The following is a 27427-nucleotide window of genomic DNA, read 5'->3' as shown; positions in this document are numbered from 1 at the left end:
TGATAAACAGAGGAGAAAGCAACCACAGCAGCAAAACCCACAGCAGCCTTTGGACAGTTACTCTCATCCCCTCCTTAACCTCAGCCTCTTACCTGCCCCACGTGGCAGATGCTTCCACCTGTTCTCTTAAGCCACTTAAAGCACCTCTGAAAGGCAAACTGGAATTTTACTCTATTGGATGTAGGAAAATAACTGCAGTGACAACCGCACCCCAAAAACAACTGCTACCTCTGTTCATCACTCACCAGAGTCACTCCAGAGGCAGCTCAGGTCATGACGTCCTGGACTGCACACTGAGTTTCAGCCTGAACAAAGGAAAACACAGCCAGAAGATAAACTTTCAGCTGCCAGCGTTAGCACCCATCCCTCATCAACACAAGCGACTCCATCTTTAATTGTATCCTTTCAAAACAGCGGTCCACTTGCCTCTGTACCTGGAAATTAAGTCCAAGCTCAGAAGGAGTAGACAGCATCACCCATGCCACCTGGGAACACAAAAGGACAAAATGACCACTGTGCTTGCAAACAACCACCTGCCACACTGCTCCTCTATCCCAAACAGCCTCACCTCAGACCCTGAGGGAAACACCTGAGTGTCTTCCGTTCGCTTTGGATAAGGGATGACCAGGCTGAAAACACTCTCACCTTCCCTCACTGCTCCGTGACATGGGGATTTCCCTTCCCTGTCCAAGACTGCACGAAGCACCTGCAGAGACAAGAGAGAAGCACACCCTGAGGCACCTCACAGCCAGAGTGTACCTGCTGCAATACTCTCTCTTCCCAGCTCCGTTACTCCAGCTGCTCACCAGCTTTAACTGAGATTCTTGGCTCACAGCGCCAAAGCAAACTCTGCCCAGGCCACGCAACACACACTACACAAGCTACGTTATTTAAGACACACGAGCTGGAACGTTCCTGCCCAAGAATCAGTCGCATCACACAGGAAAGATGCCGCATGCTCCTAGAAACCAAACCTACCAGTCCTGAACAGCTTCCCTGCCAGACAGCTCCCCACCTCCTCCTGCCAACCACGCTCAGCACACGCACTATTTGCCTCTCAAAAACAACAACAACAAACAAACAAACAAACAAAAACCCACAAAAAGTAAGAACATACACACACAAAAGCGACTGAGCTCCACAGATGCCAAAAAGCCACGCACACACAGCAGCCCGGCAGGGGTAATCACAGACCCTTTACAGATGAAAAAAGGAAACTCTGATACGACCCTGCTCAGTCTCTTAGTAATCCTGTGCCTACGTGGTCAAGCCTCTTGGAGCATGTAATCAAGCTGTTTTTAGTTCTCTGGAGAGTTACACAAGTGATTAAAATATAACTCAAAACCAGAAGTGTATCCCACCATCCCTAAAACCAGTGATCCAGCAACCTCTGCTAAATATCCCTCTATTAAGTGAATTCCAAGCACTTAAAATCTAGAAATCCATAGACTCCAAGCTGCCTAAAGAAGCACCTGTAGAAACAAGAGAAAAAGCACACCCTGAGGCACCTCACAGCCACAGCATACCTGCTGCAACACCTCTCTCTTCCCAGCTCCTTTACCTCAGCTGCTCATTAGCTCTATCTGAAATGTGTGCCCAGGCAGCGCTGCACAAAATTGTGCCATCAGACTTAAAAAAAAAAAAAAAGGCCCACAGCACAACAGCTGCTGCTCCTTCTGTGCTCTCTTTCTACTTTCTTGTGCTTTGCCCCTTCCCTTTCCCAGGTGATTGGGCTTGGGTGCTGGGCGCGGCCAAACGGTATATGAGCCCCAGGTATGCCATCAGAGAGCTCCTTCTGCCTGGGCTGCTCTTTGGGGTAAGTGCTTTGTTTTTCCTTCAGTCAGTTGCAGGGCTCTTTAGGTGGGTCAGAGTCTACGGACGGACTGATGCGTTTCCAAGTAGAGAGCGGTACGCACGTCTTTTTGAGGTGACAGCTAGTAGGATCTGTTAGAATAAACTAATGTAGTACTAGGTGCCTTTATTGCATGCAGTTCTTTCTCAGGTGAGTCACTGTTACGGCATGTTTACGGGTAGGATGTCAATGTTAGTTTGTGTGTTTGCTCTGCTGTGTCTGTGGGGACACGCTGTGCTTGGCTGGGAACCTGGGGCGGAAGTGATGTCAGGGCCTGTCTTCAATCAGGGCGGAAGCACTGTGTGATTGGCTTGGAGGAAGCCAGGGCAGAAGCAGCATGCAGGGCTTGCCGGCGCCATGGGCAGAAGCTGTCGGGGCAGGCCGGGACGCCGAGGAGGGGTGGCGCAACGAGGTTGGTGGTCGGTGGCGCGCCACGGTGGGCTGGATAGGGAGGGGGCGAGGCGGCGGGTGGTTGGTGGCTTCTGTGGAAATGGCCCTTGTGCGGGGTGGGGGCGGTGCATTCAGAGGAACCTTGACAGGCTGCAGATAGGGGCAGGCAGGAACCTTTTGAAGTTCAGGAGAGGGAAATGCCAAGCCCTACCCCTAGGGAGGAACAACTCTATTGAGCAGCACTAGATATCTGGGTACTAAATAAGCATTTCTTCATGGAAGGGGTGGTTAGGCATTAGAACAGGCTGCCCGGGGAAGTGGTAGAGTCCCCATCCTTAGAAGTATTCAAGAGACGTGTGGACATAGCACTTAGGGATATGATTTAGTGGTAGCATTAGGTTGATGCTTGGACTTGATGGTCTTAAGGGCTTCTTCCAACATAAGAATTCCTGTTGAGGATGGGGATTCAACTAACAAGTGCATTTTTGGGAACTGGCTCTCTCCTTCACTGTAGGTGACAGCAGCTTTGTGGGCCCTGCGAGGAGGCACCTCTGCAGTGATTGCAAATGGAGTCCACCCGAAAATCTCGGGTCATGTCATCACAGATATTGTAGAAGGGAAGAAAGTTGGAACTTTTTTTTCAGAGGTAAGACCTGCAGGTGAGTACGGAAGTAATATGTACGCTGGGAGCAGTAGAGATTCCCTGGAAGTTTAGGGTTGAAATTTGGCTAGGCCTGCCTGTTCAACAAATGGGAAACTATGCTCTGCTTGACAAGCGGCTTTGGAAAGGTAAGTTTCAATGTTGGAACGGAACATCTTGAATCCTCTGCTTGGGTTCCTTCCAGCTGATGACTTGCTGCATCTGCCTTGCATTCAAAGAACTAAGTAGAATTTGTCTTGTTTTCAGTCTTAGAGGTTATCGTCTCTTATTGATGATTTCAGGGTGAAAGCATGCATATAGAATGTAGTGCTGAACTAAGATAGTGTGCGGTTTCATTTTTTTATCCTACGTTCTTCTTATGACTCAGTCTTTTGTTACTGTATGTAGCAATGTTTTCCTGCCTGTGTGTTGCTGTGACAATGTAACAAGGGCCGCAGAAAGTCAGGCCAAAGATCTGTGATCTTAGCAGAATAGAACAAGTATAGAGTGATACTCGTGACTTGCACTGTAAGACAAGCAAATGCCTTGGAGTATAAAAATGCTAAATGGATTTCTTGTTAAAATTGGCCATATCCTTTGGACCCAGGTAAACACTTAGCATCCATGGGTCACAGGAGTCACGAGCCTTAACCAGGTATTGTGTGTAAACTCTGGAGCTAGCACTATGTGAAGAACTGCTTGCTTTACTTTGTGTGTGCTTGTGGGCAGGAGGAGTGAAAGTTGCTTCCTGCTAGCTTTTGATGCCCCCACCTTCTGTATGGAAAGAGAACATGGGTGATCGATCTCTGTTCAACTTCTATGATGAGACATTGTCTTTTCCCTCATTGCTTTTTCACATGAAAAAGGTGTTTTCTTAGTCCTTTTCTACAGAAACTGTTCCAAAGATCTGTCGATCCCTGTTTCTCTTGGCTGAAACGGTTTTTATTCTACTGTGACCTTTTCAAGGTGAGCGAAAATAAAAGTTTGTGTAGCGTCCGAGATGCAAGTGAACCTTCAGTTTATGAGGTAGCAAGGCTAACTTTGAGTTTTGATTAGATTGTGGATGGTTTTTGTTGCCTTTCCTAGGCCTTCTCCAAAAGCTTAAACAGGGAAGTTGCTGTTCAACGCTGATGAGCATTGAAGTGATGTTTTCATAGGATTATGTGCACTACCAAGGCCTGATTTCCCCTTTTGTCTCTGCATTGCTTCATGTTTATCTGCTGTGAATTGTACTTGCTATTTTGTTGCATAGTGGCTGCAAAGGAATCACAGGCTGGTTGAGGTTGAAAGGACCTCCAGAGGTCACGTGGTCCAACACCCCTTTTGTGTTCAAAGAACACAAAAATACACGCCACATTATAAAGTATGACCTTGCTTTAAAAAGCTGTTTTAACAGTCCTTCATTAAGTCTTATTAATCAAGTGTCCCCTAGTTCTTTTCTTACGCTTCCCACTATACCTCCTGTTATTTTCCTTACCGTGGGAATTCCTGCTCTGGCAATTTCTGTAGGACACTTCTTGAATAGAAGTCCGGGCATATTAGTCACATGCCAAGTCATCTGTTCTACAGACAATTTCAAGAGTTAAAAGTGAAAACGTAGCTTATCCAGGAGCTCCTTGAGAACTCCTTAGTGAAATGCTGCCTGAGCCTTTTGACTTGTTACTTCAGTTTCTGTTTCAAAACTTGTTCTGTATCATTTCAGTTTGAGATGGATTCTTTGACATCCGTGCCAAGAAAAAAACCTCTCCTCTGTAGGAGCCCTTCAACGTACACAGAGCAGAGAGAGAGCAGCTATTGTGCAAGCTGTTGCTGAGGCTGGTTTTGGCTTCCTGTATTGTTTGCACATTCCCAGGTTGTTTTGCAATCTTTTCTCTTTTCAGTAGTTATGTAATTAAACTTTTTCAAAGGATGCCTTCCTTTTTTTGCAGTAGCCTCCCACTCCCTGAGATGTAGCTGTCCTTGTATTCTTTTGCTCTTTGTCAAGTCTTCTTGATACAGGTTGTATACTTGTTTGTCCCCTACGACATGGATGATCTTACTGAATCTCTGTGATGCCTTGAAAAGGGCTATGCTCGGGGACCGTGGCAGCATTTTGGTATCTGATACAAATTTTCCTGTTGTGGCATACAGTAAACTTCTTTGATATGTCTCTTAAGACCGTACCTGTTTTTCTGCTTTGAGTAAGGAGTTGAAAGTTGAAAGGTTAGTGTTCATTTCCTTCCACCTTTGTCTGCATGTCTTGTGGTTGCGTGTGTGTGTTTGTTTTGGCAGGCCCTACAGTAGAGCAGCAGGGTGGAATGTCTCGAGCCGGTAGCAGGACGCTGGCAGCTCTGCAGCCTGAGCAGGTGAGAGAACAGTATGTTCTCTCTCTTTAAGGCTGTGAACATGTGGCAAGTTTTAAAATACAGGTTTATAACACAAATGGGTCCTGGAAAAAATCAGCTGGCTCCAAGTATTCAGGGCATCAAGCCAGTGAGAAGATGTGTCAGTAGGAATGAGCTGAAGTGAGCCAGATGTCAAACACCATGGAGTTCGTGTAAGAATGCAGTTCAGACACTTTTCTCTTTCAGAGAGCAGAGATTTATTTATTTTTTTTTATCATCTCGGTGACTTACTAACTGATCAGAGAGAAGAAATTCTCTTGGCAAACAAAAAGGACTTAGAAGAAGCTGAAAATAAAGGTAATATTACGGGTCCTTTCATGGAACACCTATTGTCATGAGCTTTTCTGGGCCTCAAAGGAAAGGAGCAGAACAAGAGTAGTCTGTCACCTGCAATTGGATGTTATGGCCGTCACAGATTAGGGAACCCAGGACTTTGAGAGCTTGTCAGTGTAAGCAGCTGCAGCTTCCGTAAGAGCTGTCTCTATCAGAGAAGATGGAGAAAGAGGCCTTTGAAAGCAGCAACCCACAGCATTGTTTAAAAAACTAAAAATAGAACAGTGTTTTCTTTTGCCAAAGGAGGCTCACTTTAGAAATTAAATCTAGCAAGGATCTTCCCTGTTATCATCATGCATGAAATAGCATGAATATTCTCCTGGGCTGGTTAACGTAATGTTTGGCCCCTGTGGGGAAGGTTGTTACTTAAAACTGATGCTTTCCAGAAAGAACCACCTTACCTTCTGACTGAGGAAAGTACAGTTCAGGCAGCACAGACTAAATCCATTCTTTTGTGTAAGAGTGGTGCGTGAGGAAGCTGGTCTTGGGTTAGAAAATGTGTGGAACTGGCGCATCACAAATTGTAAAGTTCAGTAAAAGGCATACGGCAACCATTTTGTACTGAGGAGAATGCCTGGAGGGACATTTCTGAGTAAACTTCCTACCTGAACGTGTTCAGACTAGAAAACTCCGGCAGCTCTTGCCCAATCTGAAATGCTATGCGTTCCTTTGCTCTTTGGGATTTCTATCTGTGAAATAGAAAGAGGCAATTACTGCGCAAACCTTCCAGGAATATTGCAAGGGTAGAAATTGGTAAGAAATTCAGGTACACGGTTGTGTAACGGTACTAGAAATAGGACAAACTTTGTCTTTGCGGATGTTACTTCATATACAAATCATTCATATCGTATTAGGTGTATATGTGATGGTAGGTGAAAGCGTTGTCAAATTGGAGCAGTTTGATTGTAGCTACTAAACTTAATGCTTTACATTGTTCATCTTAGGTAGGTTTCTTGCTGCGGCGTGGGAAACAGCGGCTTTTTTTCCTGGTTTGACCATTAGGTCACTTTTTCTTGAAACTAGCCAGATAAATCTATCTTGAGCGCAATTTTTTCTTTCTTCTAGGAAGATTGGCACTTCCTTTGTTGAAACGTCTCAGTCTGTCTACATCAAAGCTGAACAGCTTGGCTGTTGGGCTCTGTCAGATTGCAGCATCTTCACAGGACAGCGTCGGCAGCATAGTTCGGAGAGCACGCATAGCAAAAGATCTAGAGTTGGAGCAGGTGACAGTGCCTGTTGGGGTCTTTCTTGCGATTTTTTTGAGTCCCGTCCAGACTGACTGTCTTCCACAGGTATGTGAGGAGGGCAGAGAGATCTTTGATAACAAAAGTGTATTTCTACTGGTGAGTTATTGGAAGGCTGCAAGAAGTCTTGCCTCAAAAGACTTCTGCTTGTATTCTTCTGAAATGAATTCTGCTGTCATCCCATTTTTTTTTTTTTTCTACAGAAAACTACAGTCTTCTTGGGACTTGCTTCTGCAATGCTGAGAGTTATTCAGCGTTGGTTTTTGATACCCAACGTAGAGAAGGAGTTAGCTTACATTCAGGTGGTGCAATTTCTGCCCGTGTCTTATCACATAGCTTCCCTGCTTAACTTGCAACTTACAAGGCTCCTACCAATGAGCACTTTTCTGTCCATGCTGACTACAGCTGAATTGCAGGCTACGATTAAACATCAAATGTTTAATATAGGTCGTTAATAACAAGCTGCAACTGTTAAGAATATATGCTGACAAGATCAGCACGAAGTAGAAGTTCTAGGCTCTGAGTGGTCTGTCCCATACTGATACTGCATGTTTGCACTGAGGCAGAATGATATCTTTCCACAAGCGTGTAAAAGCTAAGTCTAGGCTCTTACTGCCGGTATCTTTAGCAAGACTGATTGAGCATTTCTCTAACATATGAGCAAGTATTTGAGGAGCAAGGGATGGGTATGGGCACTTAAAAAGAGACTCCTCGTTTCATACTGAAGGGGAGTCTGCTCTAGGCAAAGTTCATGTGAAAGGAAAAGGCAGTAGTCTCCCTTTCTGCCATTATTGCTTCCTTGCTGCTCGCTCTGTTCTTCACAGAAAACCAGTATGTTTCCTTGCCAAATTCTAGTCTGCCTTCCTAGACTCCAGCCTTTGCCTCCTGGGTGTCTTGCCTTGCCTAGCCAAACTCTCCCATTCTCCTCTTCTTTATCTCATTTGTTTTATGAGGCTGATTCTTACTGGCTTCCCACCCTCAACCCCCCCCCCCCCCAACCTTTCTTTTTTTTTTTTTTTTTCTTTTTTTACAGACTTAGGATGTCTTGTCTTGTTACTTTTCTTCCTGCCAGCCCCCATCCTCAAGTTCTCCGATGTAACTTCAGAGGATCATCTTTGATACCTCTGCATCTGAATAATATGGTTTCTCTCCCATGCTGTAGCTGATAGTAGGATGGACTCTGAGTGCAGAGGAGAGGTTGCTTCCTCCATAGTTTACTATTGCATCTCATACTGGTTTGGGTAAGCAATTACCGAGGAAATTTGACTTCTCCATGGAGTAGTGTGTGCCTGATAGCTAGCTGGAGATAGCATACACGGAATTGAGTCAGTGCTCAGAGTTCAGTCTTGAGTTGCAGTAAAGGTGAAACAATTGCAGACTAACAGTTTACCTTCTAGTGAGCTGCGAAGCGAGTGCGGAGTTCCGATCCGCGGTTCCGTATTCTCCGTGAGGGGAGCGGCCGGAGACGAACGAAGTGCGTGACAGACCAAAAAGAAGTGCTGTTTTCACCAAGTTTTGATTGGTGGTGCCCAATATGTGGGCCTGGCAGTGTATCTTGTGATCCTATTTTTGCTCTTAAATGCTTTGAGTGTGACAAGAAAAAAGGCGGGAGCATTATCTAAGTAACTAACAGTTTAGAAGTGTTGGTGTATTTGCTGTGGCGTTTGGTCAGTTTGCCAAGTACTGGAGAGGTGGAGGGGGCTGACTGATTATCAAAGCGGTAGAACGGAGAGAGTCCTTTCTGTGGTGGTTTGGGCTTGAGCCCTGGCAATTTGGTAAGAAGGGGGAGAGTGAATTTATTTAGGTGTCAATGCCTTTTTAAATGGTATTTATTGACGGATACACAGGAGTGATTCCTTGTTTTGTATGGGCTTATTAACAAAGTGCATGAGAAAACTTGGCATTTGGCTTGAAATTCGGTCCTGTTGAAATGTAAATTTTGTGGAAAAGGTGGTAATGTTTGTCTAGAAGATGAAAGGCTGAGTGCTTCAGCTCTTTTCCTGAAGTTCCATGGATTTATGATTGGAACATGGAACGGGGCTCCTTAATAACCTGAAATAGTAAAGTTTGTATGCGGGAAGAGGCATTTAATCCCAGAGAACTGGGACATTTGGGAAGAAGATTAGGAAAAGATAGTAAAAACCCACAGTAAAAAGGTTTGCGTGGAAATTGAAACAAAGGACAGTAACTAATAAGGAATAGTAATAAATAAATAAAAGGGAATGGAAAATCAAAGGAATGAGTAATATCCAAAACAAAGATGTTTTAAAGAAAGCCTCCTTGGGTGCACACTGGCACATTCAAAGGATATTGTTAGAACTGGGAGCGCAGAAAGGAAGAGGACTTTCACTAAGTATTGCAATCAGTGGTGGCCACTATATAAGCTAAATGGCCACTTTATGGATCAGTCGACTATAACACTATCTGGCAATTCATGTTTTGGAGGAGAGAAGGAAAATAGGATGAAGTGTAGTATACTGATACGTTGTTTCAGCATCTTGGAGAGAAAAGGAGTGGAATTAATTGGCTCTTGACTGAGCCTTTGGTGTTGGTGTGAGAAAAGTACAGGCTGGAGAAAAATAAAGGAAGCGTTAAAAGAGTTGTCCCCGGTGTTAAAGGTGTGGCATGTAGTATTTAACAGAGCCCTTTGAAGTTGAATGAGCAGGGAAGGAGGATGTAGGAATGTTAATAGTTCTGCCTCAGCAGGAAGCTGTGTGTTTTTGTTTTGTTTGGCTATTAAAAAAAAAAAAAAAAAATTACGCAACGTTGCTTAACTTGTCAGAAGATAAATAAGAAAGTGTTTTGACAAGCAGCCACGGGAGGGACAAAAACAGCTTACAGGCCTTTTGAGAAAGTACAAGTTGATTTCACTGAATTGCCCAAGGTAGGGAGGATAAAATATCTATGGGAAATAGCAGATCATTTAACACAATGGGTAGAAGCTTATCCCGTAGCTCGAGCTATGGCACAAATGGTGGTAAAAGCTCTATTAGAACACCTGATACCTAAATATGGGATAATCCAGTACATTGATTTTGATCAGGGCACACACTTTGCTTCTAAAATAATAAAATTATTATGTCAATCATTAGGTATTCAGTGGGAATACCATACTCTGTGGCACCCACAAAGCTCAGGGAAAGTAGAAAGATTGAATCAAACACTAAAACAACACTTGGCTAAATTAATGATCCAGACACAAATGCCCTGGATGAAATGCTTACCATTGGCACTTTTAAACATAAGAACTAAACCACACAGTGAGAGCGGATTATCGCCATATGAAATGTTATATGGTATGCCTTATTCTCAAGGGATGCCTCTAGGAAAAATGTAGTTGAGGAGCGTAGCATCCAGAAATACGTAATTACCATTGGAAGGAGGTTACAAGAGCTAAGAGAAATTGGAATGATGGCTCAAACACCACCTTTAGGATTTGCTATTCATAAGATACAACCAGGAGACAAGGTCTTAATAAAAACCTGGAGGGAAGAATCATTGAGCCCCCGATGGGAGGGACTGTAAGTAGTAAGTTTTACTTACTACTGAAACAGCTGTGAGAACAGCGGAAAGGGGTTGGATCCACAGATCCAGAATAAAAGGACCAGTAACTACCGAAACCTGGAGGGTTGAGTCCACTCCTGGGGAACTGAAACTAAAGCTAAAGAAGAACTCATATTCTGGCAATGAGGCTCTGCATGAATTAAGGACGCCAAAAAAAGGGGACAAGCCTAAAGGGAGGAAAGGGAGAAGGCAAGACCGGGGCAGGCCCCTCCACTGCAGTGTGTATGGTCTACCGAGGGAGGCGATGGGTATTGACTGCCGAGTGAGAGGGCCTCGACCGGACTTCTCCCACACTAAGGTGAGGTTGTCCCGAGAAAATAACGTAAGAACTTTTCTTTTTAAACCCATATAAAATTGTGATTCGTTTTCCAGGAGCTGGATCACCCCGGCAGGCTGAACGGTATCACAAGCCCAAATTGACCCTGAAAGTGGGCCCAACCCCTTGATTGAAGGCGTCTTGCCTATTATGATCCAGCTACATGGGCAGAAGACGGATCCTGGGGCTATAGGACCCCAATATATATGCTTAATAGAATAACTAGGTTACAAGCTGTAATGGAAATAGTTGTAAATAAAACCGGAGGTGCACTTGGCTTAATTGCAAAGCAAAATACCAAGATGAGGACTACTTATCTACTTATGTATCAAAATCGCTTAGCTTTGGATTATTTACTAGCACAAGAAGAAGTCTGTGGAAAATCTAACCTTAGTAATTGCTGTTTAGAGATTAATGATGAAGGTGTTTCTTCCTAGTAGCTGGTAGAATGCTATGTTTTGGTTTAGGATGAGAAGAGCGCTGATAACATGCTGATGTTTTAATTGTTGCAGAGCCATGCTTACACCAAGCCAAGGACGTTTCAGCTTCTCACTGTCCTGCCAGCGAGCAGGCTGGGGGTGCAGCAAGAGCTGGGAGGAGGGCTGGACTGCTCAGGGTTAGGCTGGGCATCAGACAGCTGGGCATCAGCGGTGGTGAGCAATTGCATTGTGCATCACTTGTTTCATACACATGAGTAGTAGTAGAACTATCATCATTATTGTCATTGTCATTATTATTATTTATGATTATTTATTATTGTTATTTTCTTGTCTTTATCTCACCTCACAGGCTTCACTTTCCCATTTCTCTCTCCCATCCCAGAGAGGGAGGGGGTGAGGTGAGTGAATGGCCGTGTGGTGTTTAGCTGCCAGCTGGGTTAAACCACAACAGAAAGAAAAGCTGTAAATGAACTTGTAAAAGAAATGAAGAAGATTGCACACGTCCCAGTTCAAACTTGGAATGGAATCGATCTAAGAAGATTATGGGAGGGGGCTTTATGGGCAGTGATTGTTTTGCTAAAATGAGGCTGGTTGTATTGGGGATATGTGGAGAATTGTTAATAATTCCATGTTTAATACCTTCTATTACCAGGCTGATACACTCCAGTTATACAAGGAATGCAAATATCTGCAGTACCTGTTGTGGGAATAGGAATGTTGTTTTTGCAGAGTTACGTTGTTTAGAGGGCAGGAATGTGGTACTGAGATATGCTTACAGTGATAAGAAAGCTTAGCAGGCGACCTTGTAAAATGCAGACAACCAGACTTCTTAGGACAATTAGGTGAAAATCACGGTGTCAAGTCAGACAAGCGAAGAAACATTACCTCTCCAAGCAGTAAAAATGTCAAAAGAAATTTGAAATTTAACAGGCCGGCAAGTGAAGGCCATGCATTGTTTGTGAAGCATCGGATAGATGGTGAACCTGGATTACCCAGTCAGTGGGGAAACAGGGGAGGGTCCTGTCATCAAAAAGTATATAAACTGTGTTTTGGAACTAGTAGGTGCGCTCTCCTGCTTGTGGGGCGCCCACCATTGCAATCGCGAACAAATTACTTCTTCGCTGAGATCCTCGCCTGAGCCTAATTACTGGCTACAGAGTTTCTCACACTGTTGACCCAGAACCAGGGAGAAGAGAAAACCCATTGCCTGACGATAATAAAAAGAAAAGAATATCCAAAATTGATACCAATTTGGCAAGTATTGACTCGATTGGAAAGGAAAACACGGATCAATACCATGAAAAAGGAGATGGGGGACTGTGAAATATGTTCATCTGATTCGTGTCAATATGGAACAATGCTAGGGCCTCATAATGAAATGTGACCTTCTGTCTTACATCCCCTTGTATAAATAACCACAAGTCCAAGAGAAACAGAGTGGTTAGTGTATATAGTTCTTGTATCTTGCAAAAGAATGGTCTAGCAGTTCGTGTTGATAGAGGGTTTGAAGGGTAAACCTTGAGACTCGGGTCTGGGAGATAAGAGAATAGGGGGGAGTTTTTTGAGATAACTGCTGACTATTGCATGAGACACGACTTTCTGGCATCTGGCCCAGAGACTACTAAATAAGGGGAGGGTGGGGGGAAGCTGAAGAACAACCGAAGGACAAAACTTGTGAGGAAGACTACGAGCCTTCAGTATGAGCGACCCTCAGAGGGACCACTGGAGACTGATACGCATGCATCCGTGGGATGGTTCGGGTTCTGGGAAACTAATTATAATACCCCTGCCTTTTCCAAAAGTGGTGATGAATATGTATTAGCCTAGGAGCATAAAAACCAGCTGCCTGATGTAACTGGTGTGCGTCTTCGTGGAGCAGAGACTCCCAGCGCACCCAGTGCTGTTTGCTTACCTCTGTTCCTTTAATAAATTGTAAACTTTGATTGTAACCCTATTCGGGACTGAGTCATTTATAACAATATACAATAGCATGTTTGTCTCTAGTACTTACAAGGCGAAGTTCTGAGATCATATTTCACAGACTGCTTCTTACAGATTTCAAGAAATCCAATTGTTCTGAAGTACAGCCGTGCTCTATTACTATCTAAAGGGAACAAACTGTTTTCAAACCCATTACAGATTGGATGTTTTTTATTTATTTAAATAAGCTTGTGTCGTGGTTTAACCCGGCTGGCAGCTAAACACCACGCAGCCGTTCGCTCACCCTCCCCCCTCCCTCTCTGGGATGGGGGAGAGAAATGGAAAGTGAAGCCCGTGAGTTGAGATAAAGACAGTTTAATAAGACAGGAAAATAATAATAATAATAATAATAATACAATGATGATAATAGTACTACTACTACTAATATGTACAAACAAGTGATGCACAATGCAATTGCTCACCACCCGCTGACCGATGCCCAGCTTAACCCTGAGCAGTCCGGCCCCCTCCCCCGGCTAGCCACCCCTATATTTTGTTTAGCATGACGTCAGATGGTATGGAATACCCCTTTGGCTAGTTCGGGTCACCTGTCCTGGGTCTGTCCCCTCCCAGCTCTTACTGCACCCCCAGCCTGCCTGTTGGCAGGACAGAACAAAAGGCTGAGATGTCCTTGGCTTGGTATAAGCACGGCTCTGCAACAATTAAAACATCGGGGTGTTATCAGCACTCTTCTCATCCTAAGCCAAAACACAGCATTCCACCAGCTACTAGGAAGAAAATTAATTCTGTTCTAACTGAAACCAGGACATCTATCCACCCCTTATTCCATACCACTTATGTCATGCTCAGATTACACTCTTTTCCATACCTTCTAATTAGTCACCTATAGTAGTCATGGTAGTGGTAACATACAGTATTATATAGTAATTAACATGGTACAATTCAGTTCATGGGCTATTCTCACCCAGTATTAAATCTCCTTGAGGTACACACCGGACCTCTCCGTTCTTTTGCATCACCCACCAAGTGTATCCAGGTCCCTGAGCGAAAACAATTCCACGAATGGGTTTGCCTTTTCCTGAGGCAGGAGTAGCCCAGACTGTTTTACCCAGCATATTTTTTACATGCACTACAGGAACTTTATCCCCATCTACAGTACGTAACAGGTTTGATTGGGCAGGTCCAGCTCGGTTGGCAGATCCCCTAGTATTGACTAGCCAGGTGGCCTTTGCCAAATGCGTATCCCAGTTTTTGAATGTCCCAGCGCCCATTGCTTTCAATGTAGTCTTTAACAGTCCGTTGTATCGTTCAACTTTCCCGGAGGCTGGTGCATGATAGGGGATGTGATACACCCACTCAATACCATGTTCTTTGGCCCAAGTGTCTATAAGGTTGTTTCGGAAATGAGTTCCATTGTCTGACTCTATTCTTTCTGGGGTAGCATGTCGCCATAGGACTTGCTTTTCAAGGCCCAGGATAGTGTTCCGGGCGGTGGCATGAGGCACAGGATATGTTTCCAGCCATCCGGTGGTTGCTTCCACCATTGTAAGTACGTGGCACTTGCCATTGCGAGTTTGAGGGAGTGTGATGTAATCAATCTGCCAGGCCTCTCCATATTTATATTTCAGCCATCGTCCTCCATACCAAAGAGGCTTTGACCGTTTGGCTTGCTTGATTGCAGCGCATGTTTCACAGTCATGAATAACCTGTGCTATAGCGTCCATGGTCAGGTCCACCCCTCGATCACGAGCCCATCTGTATGTTGCATCTCTACCTTGATGGCCTGAGGTGTCATGGGCCCATCGGGCTATAAATAATTCACCTTTATGCTGCCAATCCAGATCCACCTGAGCTACTTCAATCTTAGCAGCCTGATCCACCTGCTGGTTGTTCTGATGTTCTTCAGTAGCCCGATTCTTGGGCACATGAGCATCTACGTGACGTACTTTCACAGCCAGGTTCTCTACCCGAGCAGCAATATCTTGCCACAATGCAGCAGCCCAGATGGGTTTGCCCCTGCGCTGCCAGTTGTTTTGCTTCCATTGCTGTAACCATCCCCACAGGGCATTTGCTACCATCCATGAATCGGTGTAGAGATAGAGAACTGGCCATTTTTCTCGTTCAGCAATGTCTAAAGCCAGCTGAATGGCCTTCACTTCTGCAAACTGACTCGATTCACCTTCTCCCTCAGCAGCTTCTGCAACTCGTCGTGTAGGACTCCATACAGCAGCCTTCCATCTCCGATGCTTCCCCACAATACGACAGGACCCATCAGTGAACAGGGCATATTTCTTTTCATTTTCTGGTAACTGGTTGTACAGTGGGGCTTCTTCAGAACGACCCACCTCCTCCTCTGATGATATCCCAAAGTATTTACCTTCTGGCCAGTCCATAATCACTTCCAATATTCCTGGACGACTGGGGTTTCCTATTCGAGCCCGCTGAGTAATCAGTGCAACCCACTTGCTCCATGTAGCATCAGTTGCATGATGCGTAGAAGAGACCCTTCCCTTGAACATCCAGCCTAGTACCGGCAATCGGGGTGCTAGGAGGAGCTGCGCTTCAGTACCGACCACCTCTGAAGCAGATCGAACTCCTTCATATGCTGCCAGTATCTCCTTTTCAGTTGGAGTATAGCGGGCCTCAGACCCTCTGTATCCCCGGCTCCAAAACCCCAGGGGCCGACCTCGAGTTTCCCCAGGTTCTTTCTGACAGAGGCTCCAGGTGGGGCCGTTCTCCCCGGCTGCAGTGTAGAGCACATTCTTTACATCTGGTCCTGTTCGAACTGGCCCAAGGGCTACTGCATGGACTATTTCCTGCTTAATTTGTTCAAAGGCTTGTCGTTGTTCAGGGCCCCATTCAAACTCATTCTTCTTACGGGTTACTTGGTAGAGCGGGTTTACAATCAGACTGTAATTTGGGATGTGCATTCTCCAAAACCCCACAACACCTAGGAAAGTCTGTGTTTCTTTTTTGTTAGTTGGTGGAGACATAGCTGTTATTTTGTTGATCACATCCATTGGGATTTGACGACGTCCATCTTGCCATTTTATTCCTAAAAACTGGATCTCTCGTGCAGGTCCTTTGACTTTATTTTGTTTTATGGCAAAACCGGCTTTCAGAAGGATTTGGACTATTTTCTTCCCTTTCTCGAAAACTTCCTCTGCTGTGTCACCCCACACAATAATGTCATCGATGTACTGCAGGTGTTCAGGAGCTTCCCCCTGCTCCAGTGCAGACTGGATCAGTCCATGGCAAATGGTAGGGCTGTGTTTCCACCCCTGGGGCAGTCGATTCCAAGTATATTGGACTCCCCTCCAAGTGAAAGCAAACTGTGGCCTGCACTCTGCTGCTAGAGGGATGGAGAAAAATGCATTAGCGATATCAATTGTGGCGTACCACTTGGCTGCCTTCGATTCAAGTTCGTACTGAAGTTCCAGCATGTCCGGCACTGCAGCACTCGGTGGCGTCACTTCGTTCAGGCCATGATAGTCCACTGTTAGTCTCCACTCGCCATTAGACTTTCGCACTGGCCATATGGGACTATTGAAAGGTGAATGAGTCTTGCTGATCACTCCTTGGCTCTCCAATTGACGAATTAGCTTATGGATGGGAATCAGGGAGTCTCGGTTAGTGCGATATTGCCGCCGGTGCACAGTTGTGGTAGCGATTGGCACTTGCTGTTCTTCGACCCTCAGCAACCCCACAACAGAGGGGTCCTCTGAGAGACCAGGCAAGGTAGATAATTGTTTAATGCCCTCTGTCTCTAAGGCAGCTATACCAAAAGCCCACCGGAACCCTTTTGGGTCCTTGCAATATCCTCTTCTGAGATAGTCTATGCCAAGGATACATGGAGCATCCGGGCCAGTCACAATATGGTGCTTTTCCCACTCATTCCCAGTCAGACTCACTTCAGCCTCCAATACAGTCAACTGCTGAGATCCCCCTGTCACTCCACAAATATAGATGGGCTCTGGTCCTTTATAGCTCGATGGCATTATAGTGCATTGTGCACCGGTGTCTACTAAAGCCTTATACTTCTGTGCGTCTGATGTGCCAGGCCATCGAATCCACACAGTCCAATAAACTCGATTGTCCCTTTCCTCCCCCTGGCTGGAGGCAGGGCTCCCCTAATCCTGGTCAGAATCTTCTTCGTTTCTGTGTTTGAAGGACTGTCTGCTGGAAGTTGGAGCAGCAAACTTTTCAGAGAACCCCTTTTTCCTGATTGTTTTCTTTTGCAACTCACGTACCCGTGCCTCTAGGGTTGCAGTAGATTTTCCATCCCATTTTCTCATGTCCTCTTCATGGTCTCGTAAGTAAAACCACAGGGTGGCACGGGGTGAGTACCCACCATATCGTCTTCCTTGTGTGGATGAACGACTACCCCGATAGCTGAGACACTGCTCTGTACAGGTACGGAGGAGAATAATCTCTCTTCAAGTTGGTGAACCTTTTCAGAAAGTTTCTCCACAGTGTTCTCTTTTAGTCGGTGGACACTGGTTGGTTCAGGTGGGGATGAAGATAGATTCTCTTTAAGTTGGTGGAACTCTTCAGAAAGTTTCTCCACAGCTGAGACGCAGGCCTGTAAGGAAGAGGAGAGACTTTCTTCGTACTGCCGGAGTTGTTTAGCCACTTCATCCACTGTGGGTTCCTCATCCTCTTTCCAGGCCATTATTGCCAATGAGCTGGCACATGATGATGGTGCACTCCGTACAAACTTCCGCCACATGGGTCGCGTACACCTGACTTCATCTGGATCTTTGGATGTTTGTCTGAGGTCTGGATCCTCATAAATCACTACCTGTACGGCTAATTCCCTCAGGTACTGGATTCCCTTCTCCATAGTGGTCCACTTGCCTGGTAGACATAAAAGTTCTTCCTTGAAGGGATACCTTTCCCTCACAGCTGAGAGGAGACGCCTCCAGAGGCTGTGAGATTGTGCTCCATCTGCAATTGCTTTGTCAATGCCTGCATCTCTAGCAAGGGATCCCAGTCGCTTGGCTTCCCTGCCGTCTAATTCCACACAATTGGCTCCAGAGTCCCAGCATCGGAGCAGCCAGGTGACAAGCTGCTCACCTATACAGCGACCAAAATCTTTTCGCACATCTCGTAACTCACGCTCGTTTAGGCTTCGGGTAGTTACTGTTGATTTTTCGGCATCCTCATCTTCCTCCTCCTGAACCCTTGATGGCCCAGCGTCGTCGTCGTCTCTGTCGTCTCTATACCTAGATTTGGCAGAAGATTCTCTGCGTTCTAAACGACCTGAATCTCTATACCATTTTTTCACCTTCTCTACAGGGGCAGCTTGCACTGCTACTGCTCGTTTCTCTGACCTTGTTACAGGGTCTGCCACAGAGGTTGGAATACCCTCCGCAGGGTCAACTTGCACTGCTACAGCTCGTTTCTCTGACCTTGTTATAGGGTCTGCCACAGAGGTTGGAATACCCTCTGCAGGGTCAACTTGCACTGCTACAGCTTGTTTCTCTGACCCAGCTACAGGAGCTGGAGCGGCTGCAGGAGCTGGAACTGGAGCAGCTGCAGGAGCTGGGACTGGAGCGGCTGCAGGAACTGTGACTGGAGCGGCTTCAGGAGCTGGAACTGGTGCGGCTGCAGGAGCTGGGACTGGAGTGGCTGCAGGAGCTGGGACTGGAGCAGCTTCAGGAGCTGGGACTGAAGCGGCTGCAGGAGCTGGGACTGGAGCGGCTGCAGGAGCTGGGACTGAAGCGGCTGCAGGAGCTGGGACTGAAGCGGCTGCAGGAGCTGGGACTGGAGTGGCTGCAGGAGTTGGGACTGAAGCGGCTGCAGGAGCTGGGACTGGAGCGGCTTCAGGAGTTGGAACCGGAGTGGCTGCAGGAGCTGGGATTGGAGCATCTGCAGAAGCTGGGACTGGAGTGGCTGCAGAGTCCACCGTAGGGGTCACAGTGACCGTTGGATCTGTCACGGGACTTGGAGTGGCCGCAGGGTCTGTCACTAAGTTGATAGCAGTATCCATGGCAGCTCGATAGGCATGAGCCAGGCCCCAGCATGTTACGATGATTTGTGTTACTTTGGAACTTCCCGAATCGCGACACCTTTTTTTCAAGCATTCTGCCAGTTTTTGAGGATTTTGCACTTGTTCAGGGGTGAATTTCCAAAACACTGGGGGTGCCAACTGGTCTAGATGCCTGCCCATATCCTCCCATACTCCCTGCCACCCACAACTATACTGCCTCCGGGCAGATCTCCGGATGAGCTTCCTAAGTAGTTGTTTAACTTTAAGCAGAATCTGAAGCGCATTCAGGAGGCAGAACAACAGGACTATGCTGGTCTGAGTATCCCAAGGATATTCAATATCTTGGAGAGCTATTGTAATAAACTCGGAGGATAAGAGGGTGGTGAAGGAGGAAGGGAGAGTGATCAAGGAGGGTACAGGGGTGGTGAAGGAGAAAGGGAGAGTGATCAAGTAAGAAAAATTATCTTCCCCTTTCCCCTCCACAGATTGACTCCCTAATGAAAAAAGGCAACAGATACAATTGCTAATAGTTTCCAAAATACAGTTTCCAAAGTATAGAATCGAAGATGTTACTAAGTACAAATACCAGGTTAGAGTCATGGCCAGATATTTCATCATCTCATAAGCCACTGATACAACACACAGTACCATAATGGTCTGAAACCAGGGCCCGGAGAGGATAAACAACATGACAGAGAGCACATACGGAAAATAGCGTGCTATAATACTCAATTTGGAAAACAGGCGCAGCACAGTTGAGATTAAAGCAATCAGCATTATGACAAGTGACTATTAAGCAGGTCTAATACTTACACCAATTTTAGTTTAACACACTCTGGTCAGATCTGCCGTTATGTCAACCTTTCGAGCCCCACGTTGGGCGCCAAAAAGACTGTCGTGGTTTAACCCGGCTGGCAGCTAAACACCACGCAGCCGTTCGCTCACCCTCCCCCCTCCCTCTCTGGGATGGGGGAGAGAAATGGAAAGTGAAGCCCGTGAGTTGAGATAAAGACAGTTTAATAAGACAGGAAAATAATAATAATAATAATAATAATAATAATAATAATAATAATAATAATAATAATAATACAATGATGATAATAGTACTACTACTACTAATATGTACAAACAAGTGATGCACAATGCAATTGCTCACCACCCGCTGACCGATGCCCAGCTTAACCCTGAGCAGTCCGGCCCCCTCCCCCGGCTAGCCACCCCTATATTTTGTTTAGCATGACGTCAGATGGTATGGAATACCCCTTTGGCTAGTTCGGATCACCTGTCCTGGGTCTGTCCCCTCCCAGCTCTTACTGCACCCCCAGCCTGCCTGTTGGCAGGACAGAGCGAAAGGCTGAGATGTCCTTGGCTTGGTATAAGCACTGCTCTGCAACAATTAAAACATCGGGGTGTTATCAGCACTCTTCTCATCCTAAGCCAAAACACAGCATTCCACCAGCTACTAGGAAGAAAATTAATTCTGTTCTAACTGAAACCAGGACAGCTTGTCTCTGCAGCTTTCCTTCGTGATGCTGATCTTTGGAGAGGCAGATTGTTAACAAGATACAATCAAATTGCATTTTAATGTCTAGTTTTGTATGTTAAAGACACACAGTATCTGGGTACAGCAAGGTTCCACTAAATGACAAGGATCTTTCTGAAGTCTTCCTTATTTTTTCAGTATTCTTTTCAAATTGTGGACAGCAGGATGAGGTAGAATATCAAACACGGTGACTGTTTTTTACCCAGAGGACACTAGTAGGGAAAAGGAGTTGGTCTGAGTTGACCTTGACATGCTTAAGGGGTTGGCACATGAGAACCTCGTGAAGTTCAAGAAGGCTAAGTGCAAGGTTCACCACCGTCATCAAGGCACTCCCAAGAATGAATGCAGGCTGGTTGATGAGTGGATTGGGAGCAGCCCTGCAGAGAAGGACTTGGGAGTGTTGATGGATGAAAAGCTCTACATGAGCCAGCGATGTGCAGTTGCAAACCAGAAAGCCAGCCGTATCGTGAGCCACATCAAAAGTATGACCAGAAGGTCCAGGGAGGTGATTCTCGTTCTCTACTCCACTCCTGTGAGGCCCCACCTGCAGTGCTGCATTCAGCTCTGGGGACTCTAACATAAGAAATAAATGTGTTAGAGCAGGTCCAGAGCAGGGCCACGAAGTTGATGAGGGCTGGAGGACCTCTCCTATGAAGACAGGCTGAGAGAACTGGGGTTGCTTAGCCTAGAGAAGAGAGGGCTCTGAGGAGACCTTATAGTGGCCCTCTAGTACCTGAAGCAGGCTTCGGGTAAGCTGGGGAGGGACTTTTTGTCAGGGAGTGTAATGACAGGACAAGGAGTAATGGCTTTAAACTAAAAGGGTAGATGTAGATTAGAATAAAGGAAGAAATTGTTTACTATGGGTGGTGAGGCACTGGAACAGGCTGCTTGGGGAAGTTGTGAATGCCCCATCCCTGGAAGTATTTAAGGCCAAGTTGGATGGGGCTTTGAGCAATCTGGTCTAGTGGGAGGTGTCATAGAATCATAGAATGATTTGTGCTGGAAGGGAACTTGAAGGTCATCTACTCCCCCCTGCCATAGGCAAGGACACCTTCTGGTTATAAACGTAAAATCAGCGTGATAAAACAAAAGGCTTCTCTATAAGAGAGCACAAGTAAAATGTTCGTCGTAGGAAGAGCTCATTAGCTACTTCCAGCCAGAATGATTAGGGATAAGAGTTCTTGCATCTGAAATAGTTTTATACAGCTAGCGAATTTGTGCCAGAGCCTATGTTCAGGGTTTCCTTTGACTTACTGCAGTCTCCCTTTGCCAGTAGTACCCTGAAGCTCAAGTTTGTTTCTGAAACGTTAAGATACTTCATTTCTGGAGTTACACGTTCTGACTCGGAAAAAATTCTTGGTGCTGTATATTAATATTGAGTAAGTCAGCAGAATGCAAAATCCTGTTCTTACTCTATTTTGCAGATGTTATTCTCCCAGAGGAGTCAGATCACTTTGTTGTTGTCGTTGTTGTTGTTGTTGTTGTTTTAATTCCCTTCTGACAGGTGTCTTCTTTGGCCATAGCTAGCGGAAATGGCTTGCTAATAAAAGGAGGGAAAGAGGCAGCATACAGCAATCAAATCCTTCATCATCTGACTCAAGAAGCACTCTCCATTCATGGAGTCAAAGATGCAGTGCAAGTAGTAAGTGTCTAGAATTAAAGCAACAACTTTTGTGCTGTAGCATGTAGAAAAAGCACAGGCAGAGCTTGAGAATTCAGGCCATTGACTGTTTGTGTCACAACTTTCACGTGTGAATACAAGCAAGGAAGTGGAAGATGTCTGCCATTTGGAGAAGCTGGTAGATCTAATCATTCCACATGGGTCATCCCAGCTAGTCAGGAATATCCAGAAAGCTGCTAAGGGAATTCCAGTGATGGGACACGGTGAATGGATCTGTCATGTGTATGTGGACACAGATGCCAGCGTGGAGAAGGCCACATGAATAAGTAAGCTGTGAGAGGGTGACTTGGATACCATGAGTGTAACTGAACTACACATTTGGAATATGTGGTATGGTTATAATATTATTATTATTATTATATTATATTAATATATTATTATTATATTAATATATATATTAATATACTGTTATAACCATACGTAATAATAATTCACATGCTCTTCAAATTCTTTGTCATAAATGTTACGTAACCAATTGTTTACTCTTAAACCTCAGTCAGAGACTCAAAGTGTGAATATACTGCTGCCTGTGATGCTCGGGAAACACTCCTAATTCACTGAGACCTGCTGAGAACCCCGTTGTTTGATCAGATCATAGACACGTTGAGAGTAGAACAGGTTAGTCATTTATACTTGTGTTGGCTTTTGTTTTGTTTTATTTACTTGTTGTTCATTTTAGGAGCCCTTGGTCTTGCTGACATAGCCCTATGTAGTTTTATGATAACATAGCACTTACGTTACCCACGTCTCTTTGTACACCTTTGTACTCTTTTTGGAGAGCTTTCTTGGCTTCTCCATGCAACCCCAAGCTTTTCCATAGAAACGATCTGCAAGCAGCTTCTTTGGGGTGGCTGCATGCCATTGCTGAAATACGACTACTTCCTTTTACATAGAAAAAAATCATTCTCTGCCTTGGAAGAGCATTTCCCCAACCCTTTCTCTACTACTCTTAATTCTGACTTCCTGGCTGGCAACCTCCCGGACCCAAATACTATTCTGATTAAATCTATTAACTTACCTTCTTACCTCAGTCGTTTCCCATTTTATGTTTCTCCTCCTCTAATCTGCTTCATCCACATATTTTGAACATTTTGTCTCACTTGCCTTTATTCCCACCCATTTTCCCGCCCATTATTTCCCCCTCCCACTGTTCCACAGGAACAAAGGCCACTGTCCTACATAGTTGCTTTGACATGCGTAATGTTTTGTAGCAGAGATGCATCACGAGAGAAATATTTGTGAAGTACTTAAATTACACTTAAAACATGGATTTTTCACATAGCATTTCCATTTGGCAAATAGTGTATACAAGCAGTGATTGATGCAGGAAAACATGGTAAAATAGGTCATGTTCCGATAATGTTAAAGTCATATTAAGAGAAGCTTGCCAGATAGCTAGTCAGGAGCAAGTCCTCACTCGCTTGTGTTTTCTTTTTGTCTTTGTTTTTTTTTTTTAATGTCTGGTTTGGTTGTGTTTTGTTTTGTGTTTTTTTTTTTTTTCATAGAATACCCTGAGTTGCAAAGGACCCATGAGGACTACCAAGTTCAACCCCTAGCTCCACACAGGACCACCCAGAAATCAGACCATGCATCTTGGAGCGTTGCCCAAACACTTCTTGAATTCCAGCAGGCTCAGTGCTGTGACCACTGTCCTGGGAGCCTGTTCCAGTGCCCTGCCACCTCTTGGTGCAGAACCTTTCTCTAACGTCCAGCCTGACCCTCCCCTGTCACAGCTCTATGCCATTCCCTTGGGTCCTGTCGCTGTCACCTGAGAGAAGAGATCAGCACCTGCTCCTCCACTCCTCCCTCTCATTGTTAAGGTGTCTTAGCTGCTACGATTAAATTCAGAGATTGACGATGCATTAGATCTTCTTCATCAGGATCGTAAAATAACTGAAAGTCCTTGCCTTGTTTTGGGCCCAGTAACTCTTTTGTGTCTGAAACATACACTTTGGAGAGGGCTGGTGTCAGTTTACAAAAGAAAAGGATAAAAACAGGTAAAGTCTTTTGTAGGGGAGACTTGCAAACCTGGAAGTATCTGCCTTCCTCGAAACTCCCCTCCCCTCATTTTATATTGCTGACTTTGACATTATATGGCATAGGCTATCCCTTTGGTTAAGTTTGAATCGGTTGTGGGTATGTGCTCTCCTAACTTTTAGCAGACCCTCGACCTTCTCACTGTGGGGGGAGAAGAGAAAGCCTTGGAACTGTGTGAGCACTGTTTAGCAACAGCCAAAACAGTGGTTTGTTTAAGGCAAAAATCCAAAATGTAGCAGTATAGGGACTGCTATGAAAAAAATTAACTCTATCCTAGCTATACCCAGAACAACAAGCTGCACTTTTCACCTGTTACGCACTGGTACAATCTACAGCACAAAATACTTCTGGTATTGCAGGTGAAGATTCATGCTGGCCCAAAGTTTGCCTCTTACTTGACATTCAACCCCTCAGAAGTGAAATCTCTCCACGACGAATATGGGGATCTGGAGAGCTGCATTGAGGTTGTGGACAGTGTACAAGAGGGTGTCGAACATATCCACAAGTATGGAAGTTCTCACCTGGATGTTACCGTCACGGAGAATGGTTTGTGACCAATCTGTTCCCTTAAGCTTCTGCTTTGGTTTCACTGTGGGATCTTGTTATTAGCATAACTACTTACATTGCAGTAGTTTCTCTTATCTTGGTTCTGTAGTGAGCATAATCAGCTGGAACCCTATGAGCTAAATCTATCTGTAGTTGTGTTTAATTCAAGGAAAACATGTTGTGTGCCCTTATTCCAGGAGCTGAAGGCATGTGTTTGAGCAACTGGCCAACGACAAGTCAACGCATGCTCTTGTCAGGCAGATTGCTTTGTGTTCCTGTATTGTACAGACTTACCACATCAGACAGTTTTGCAGAAACATCTCCTGAATCCTGGAGACGTCTTTAGGCCTCCGAAGGAGGAAGAGGTGAGCTTCTATAGAGGGAATATGTACTGTAGGAAAGATCAGACTATATACATTTTGTCTTCCCAGGTTGCTTTTAAGCCTTGCAAACAAGGACCACAAGTGTTTTTCTCCATCTCTCCCAGTCCTTTATTTCCCAGTTCCGCATCTGTAGCGTAAAAGCTGCATGTATCTCAGTTCCCAGTTTCTTGCTCCTTTGATGCCGCGAACTTCTGTTCCTATGCGCCACTCTGTGCTTCTTCCACTCCTCTGCATGAGGTTTGAACACTCTGCCACTTCAAAACGTAGCTAGAACTGCTCCCAGCCAAAGGATGACTCTCCATACAAGGCTAAAACTTCTGAGAGTCAGCTACAGTAAGGTCATTTTGATTTGTGGCTCATCAGTGTGAGATTCAAGCAGGCATCTGTTTCTGTACCTTCTGCAGAAATTAAACGAGTAGCACCGAAAGGCATGCATTTGATACTGTAAGCCACTACCTGGTGCACTAGTGATTTACTTGGGTGTGTACTGGAGATAGAGTTCATCTTTAGCATTCGTCCCATTGCTCTGGGCAACTGACTTGCAGCTTACAGCCTTAGAGAGAAAGGCATCCTCCAGAGTACTAAGGCTCGTACAACTCTGCTTGAGGTTGCTTCAGTCTCGCATGTTCTGTGTTGAACTGGGTTAGTTAGCTGACTTCATGTGGTGTTTCGGCATTCTCTTTCCCAAATACTATTTTCAGTATAAACTTAATATAGGACTTTCTATTACTTTCCATTAATTCCATTATGATAGGACTTTCCATGTTCTTTATAGAACAGTTCCATGTATCCATTGAGATAATGTAGAGCTGAACATGTAGTTTAACTGTCTGACTGCAAAATGTAGCTCGGGGCTGCTGTCACTTCTTCCCAGTCATACAACTATCCCTGTTTGCGAGGTCTAGGCTGTAGTAAGAATTAGACGTCTTTTCACTTCTTGTCTTTGCAAGCTTCTTGTAATATTTATAGTTGTGTCTATGTGATAAACATATTACGAAGAAGGTGTGTATGAACATGCTTTAATCCAGGCTGTTAAATACTGTCTGATAATGTTGCAGGTGAACGTTCTGTTCTTGTATCTCTTCACGGTATGAGGCTGTGCCTATTGAACTGCATGATCACTCTGTACTGTATCCTATTTTCTTCTCTGCCTCTTTTTCAGAGAAAACAGTGGAGTTCTTCCTCCAGCATGTGGACAGTGCTTGGAATGCCAGTAACCGATTCTCTGATGGATAGAGATTTGTACTCTGTATGTGCCTGTGGTGTGCAGGCAGCTAAGCACCACAAAGCCGTTTGCTCCCTCAGCAGTGTGGGAGGAAGGAAAGACTGGAACAAAACTGAGTATCAGTTACCTGAGTAAACAGGTGCACATACTAGGAAGTGCAGAAGACAAGGGAAACATTAATTCCTGAGGTAGAAACTACTAGAAATCGCTGTAGTAGGCTTGAACATGCAGTGCTCTGTGTGTTAAAAAATTGTGTTTAGGGTTTTATAAGATCACGCAATAGTCTGTTTAAGAAGAGGAAAAAGAAAAACAAAAAAGGATATAAGAATGGAATCCTGACTAATTTAGTTCTTATTGTTCAAAGGGTAAACCCTCAAACAAATGTACGATGTATGTAAGACACACGTAGCTTTCTGGCTTCTTTCTCTCTAAAAGTGAAGCTGAAACTGACAGAAGTATAAACATTCCAATTTAGAATAAAGCTCCTCTGATCAGAACAGGTAAAAATAACTTCTGACACTTGGGGAGGAGTGAAGGAAGGGAGGTGAATGACTGCTTCTACATAAAGATGCAGGGCTATATAGTACAAAGTTGAATATCTTCTGAGGATCAACTACCTTTACCTTGTGTGTTTTCTACAGGTGATGAAGTTGGAATTAGTACTTCTCGTATCCATGCACGCGAACCAGTGGGAATTGAAGGACTCTGAACTACAAAGTGGTTACTGACAGGGGACAATCATGTTGTTTCTGACTTCTCAGAGCACGGGAGCATGAAGTAGCCCCATGAGAGCCTACCTCTCCCTCAGAGAAATACCGAGTACATTGAGAAAACTCATCAATAAAATGTTTATTGAAGACGTTCAGGCTTCAGGGTACTCTTTGGGGAAAGAGATTTGCTTTTCAGCTCTGAGATC

General features: G+C 44.9%; 2 protein-coding genes, 2 long non-coding RNA genes and 1 pseudogene across 5 annotated transcripts in view; 4 read left to right on the top strand and 1 right to left on the bottom strand.

Moving 5' to 3' along the window:
• Positions 1-27427, bottom strand: part of LOC311427670 (delta-1-pyrroline-5-carboxylate synthase-like) — a 101607-nt gene that overhangs the window by 6077 nt on the left and 68103 nt on the right. The window lies entirely within an intron of this gene.
• On the top strand, positions 1810-27370 carry LOC311427674 (delta-1-pyrroline-5-carboxylate synthase-like). Its single transcript, XM_084505221.1, has 4 exons — positions 1810-1816; positions 2141-2264; positions 2757-2888; positions 27153-27370. The coding sequence occupies exons 2-4, from the start codon at positions 2190-2192 to the stop codon at positions 27237-27239; spliced, it is 294 nt and encodes a 97-aa protein (XP_084361347.1). The 5' UTR covers positions 1810-1816; positions 2141-2189; the 3' UTR covers positions 27240-27370.
• On the top strand, positions 3940-7349 carry LOC311427676. Its single transcript, XR_014687479.1, has 3 exons — positions 3940-5227; positions 6665-6891; positions 7047-7349. It is a non-coding gene; the product is annotated as an uncharacterized lncRNA (long non-coding RNA).
• On the top strand, positions 10055-13112 carry LOC311427677. The gene is made up of 2 exons (XR_014687480.1): positions 10055-11376; positions 11513-13112. It is a non-coding gene; the product is annotated as an uncharacterized lncRNA (long non-coding RNA).
• LOC311427671 (delta-1-pyrroline-5-carboxylate synthase-like) lies at positions 22135-25094 on the top strand (annotated as a pseudogene). Its single transcript, XR_014698907.1, has 4 exons — positions 22135-22281; positions 22402-22586; positions 22817-22938; positions 24717-25094. The product of XR_014698907.1 is annotated as a delta-1-pyrroline-5-carboxylate synthase-like (transcript).

The sequence above is a fragment of the Aythya ferina genome (genome assembly GCF_964211825.1).
Source record: "Aythya ferina genome assembly, chromosome: Z".
NCBI lineage: Eukaryota > Metazoa > Chordata > Aves > Anseriformes > Anatidae > Aythya > Aythya ferina.
Note: the sequence above shows the minus strand (reverse complement) of the source record. Positions and strands in the feature narration are given on the sequence as shown.

Coding starts and splice junctions, on each gene's coding strand:
- LOC311427674 (XM_084505221.1), top strand. CDS start 2,190: ATGCAGGGCTTGCCGGCGCCATGGGCAGAAGCTGTCGGGGCAGGCCGG. Junction 2,265..2,756: donor AGGAGGGGTGGCGCAACGAG/GTTGGTGGTCGG, acceptor CCTTCACTGTAG/GTGACAGCAGCTTTGTGGGC. Junction 2,889..27,152: donor TTGGAACTTTTTTTTCAGAG/GTAAGACCTGCA, acceptor TGTTTTCTACAG/GTGATGAAGTTGGAATTAGT.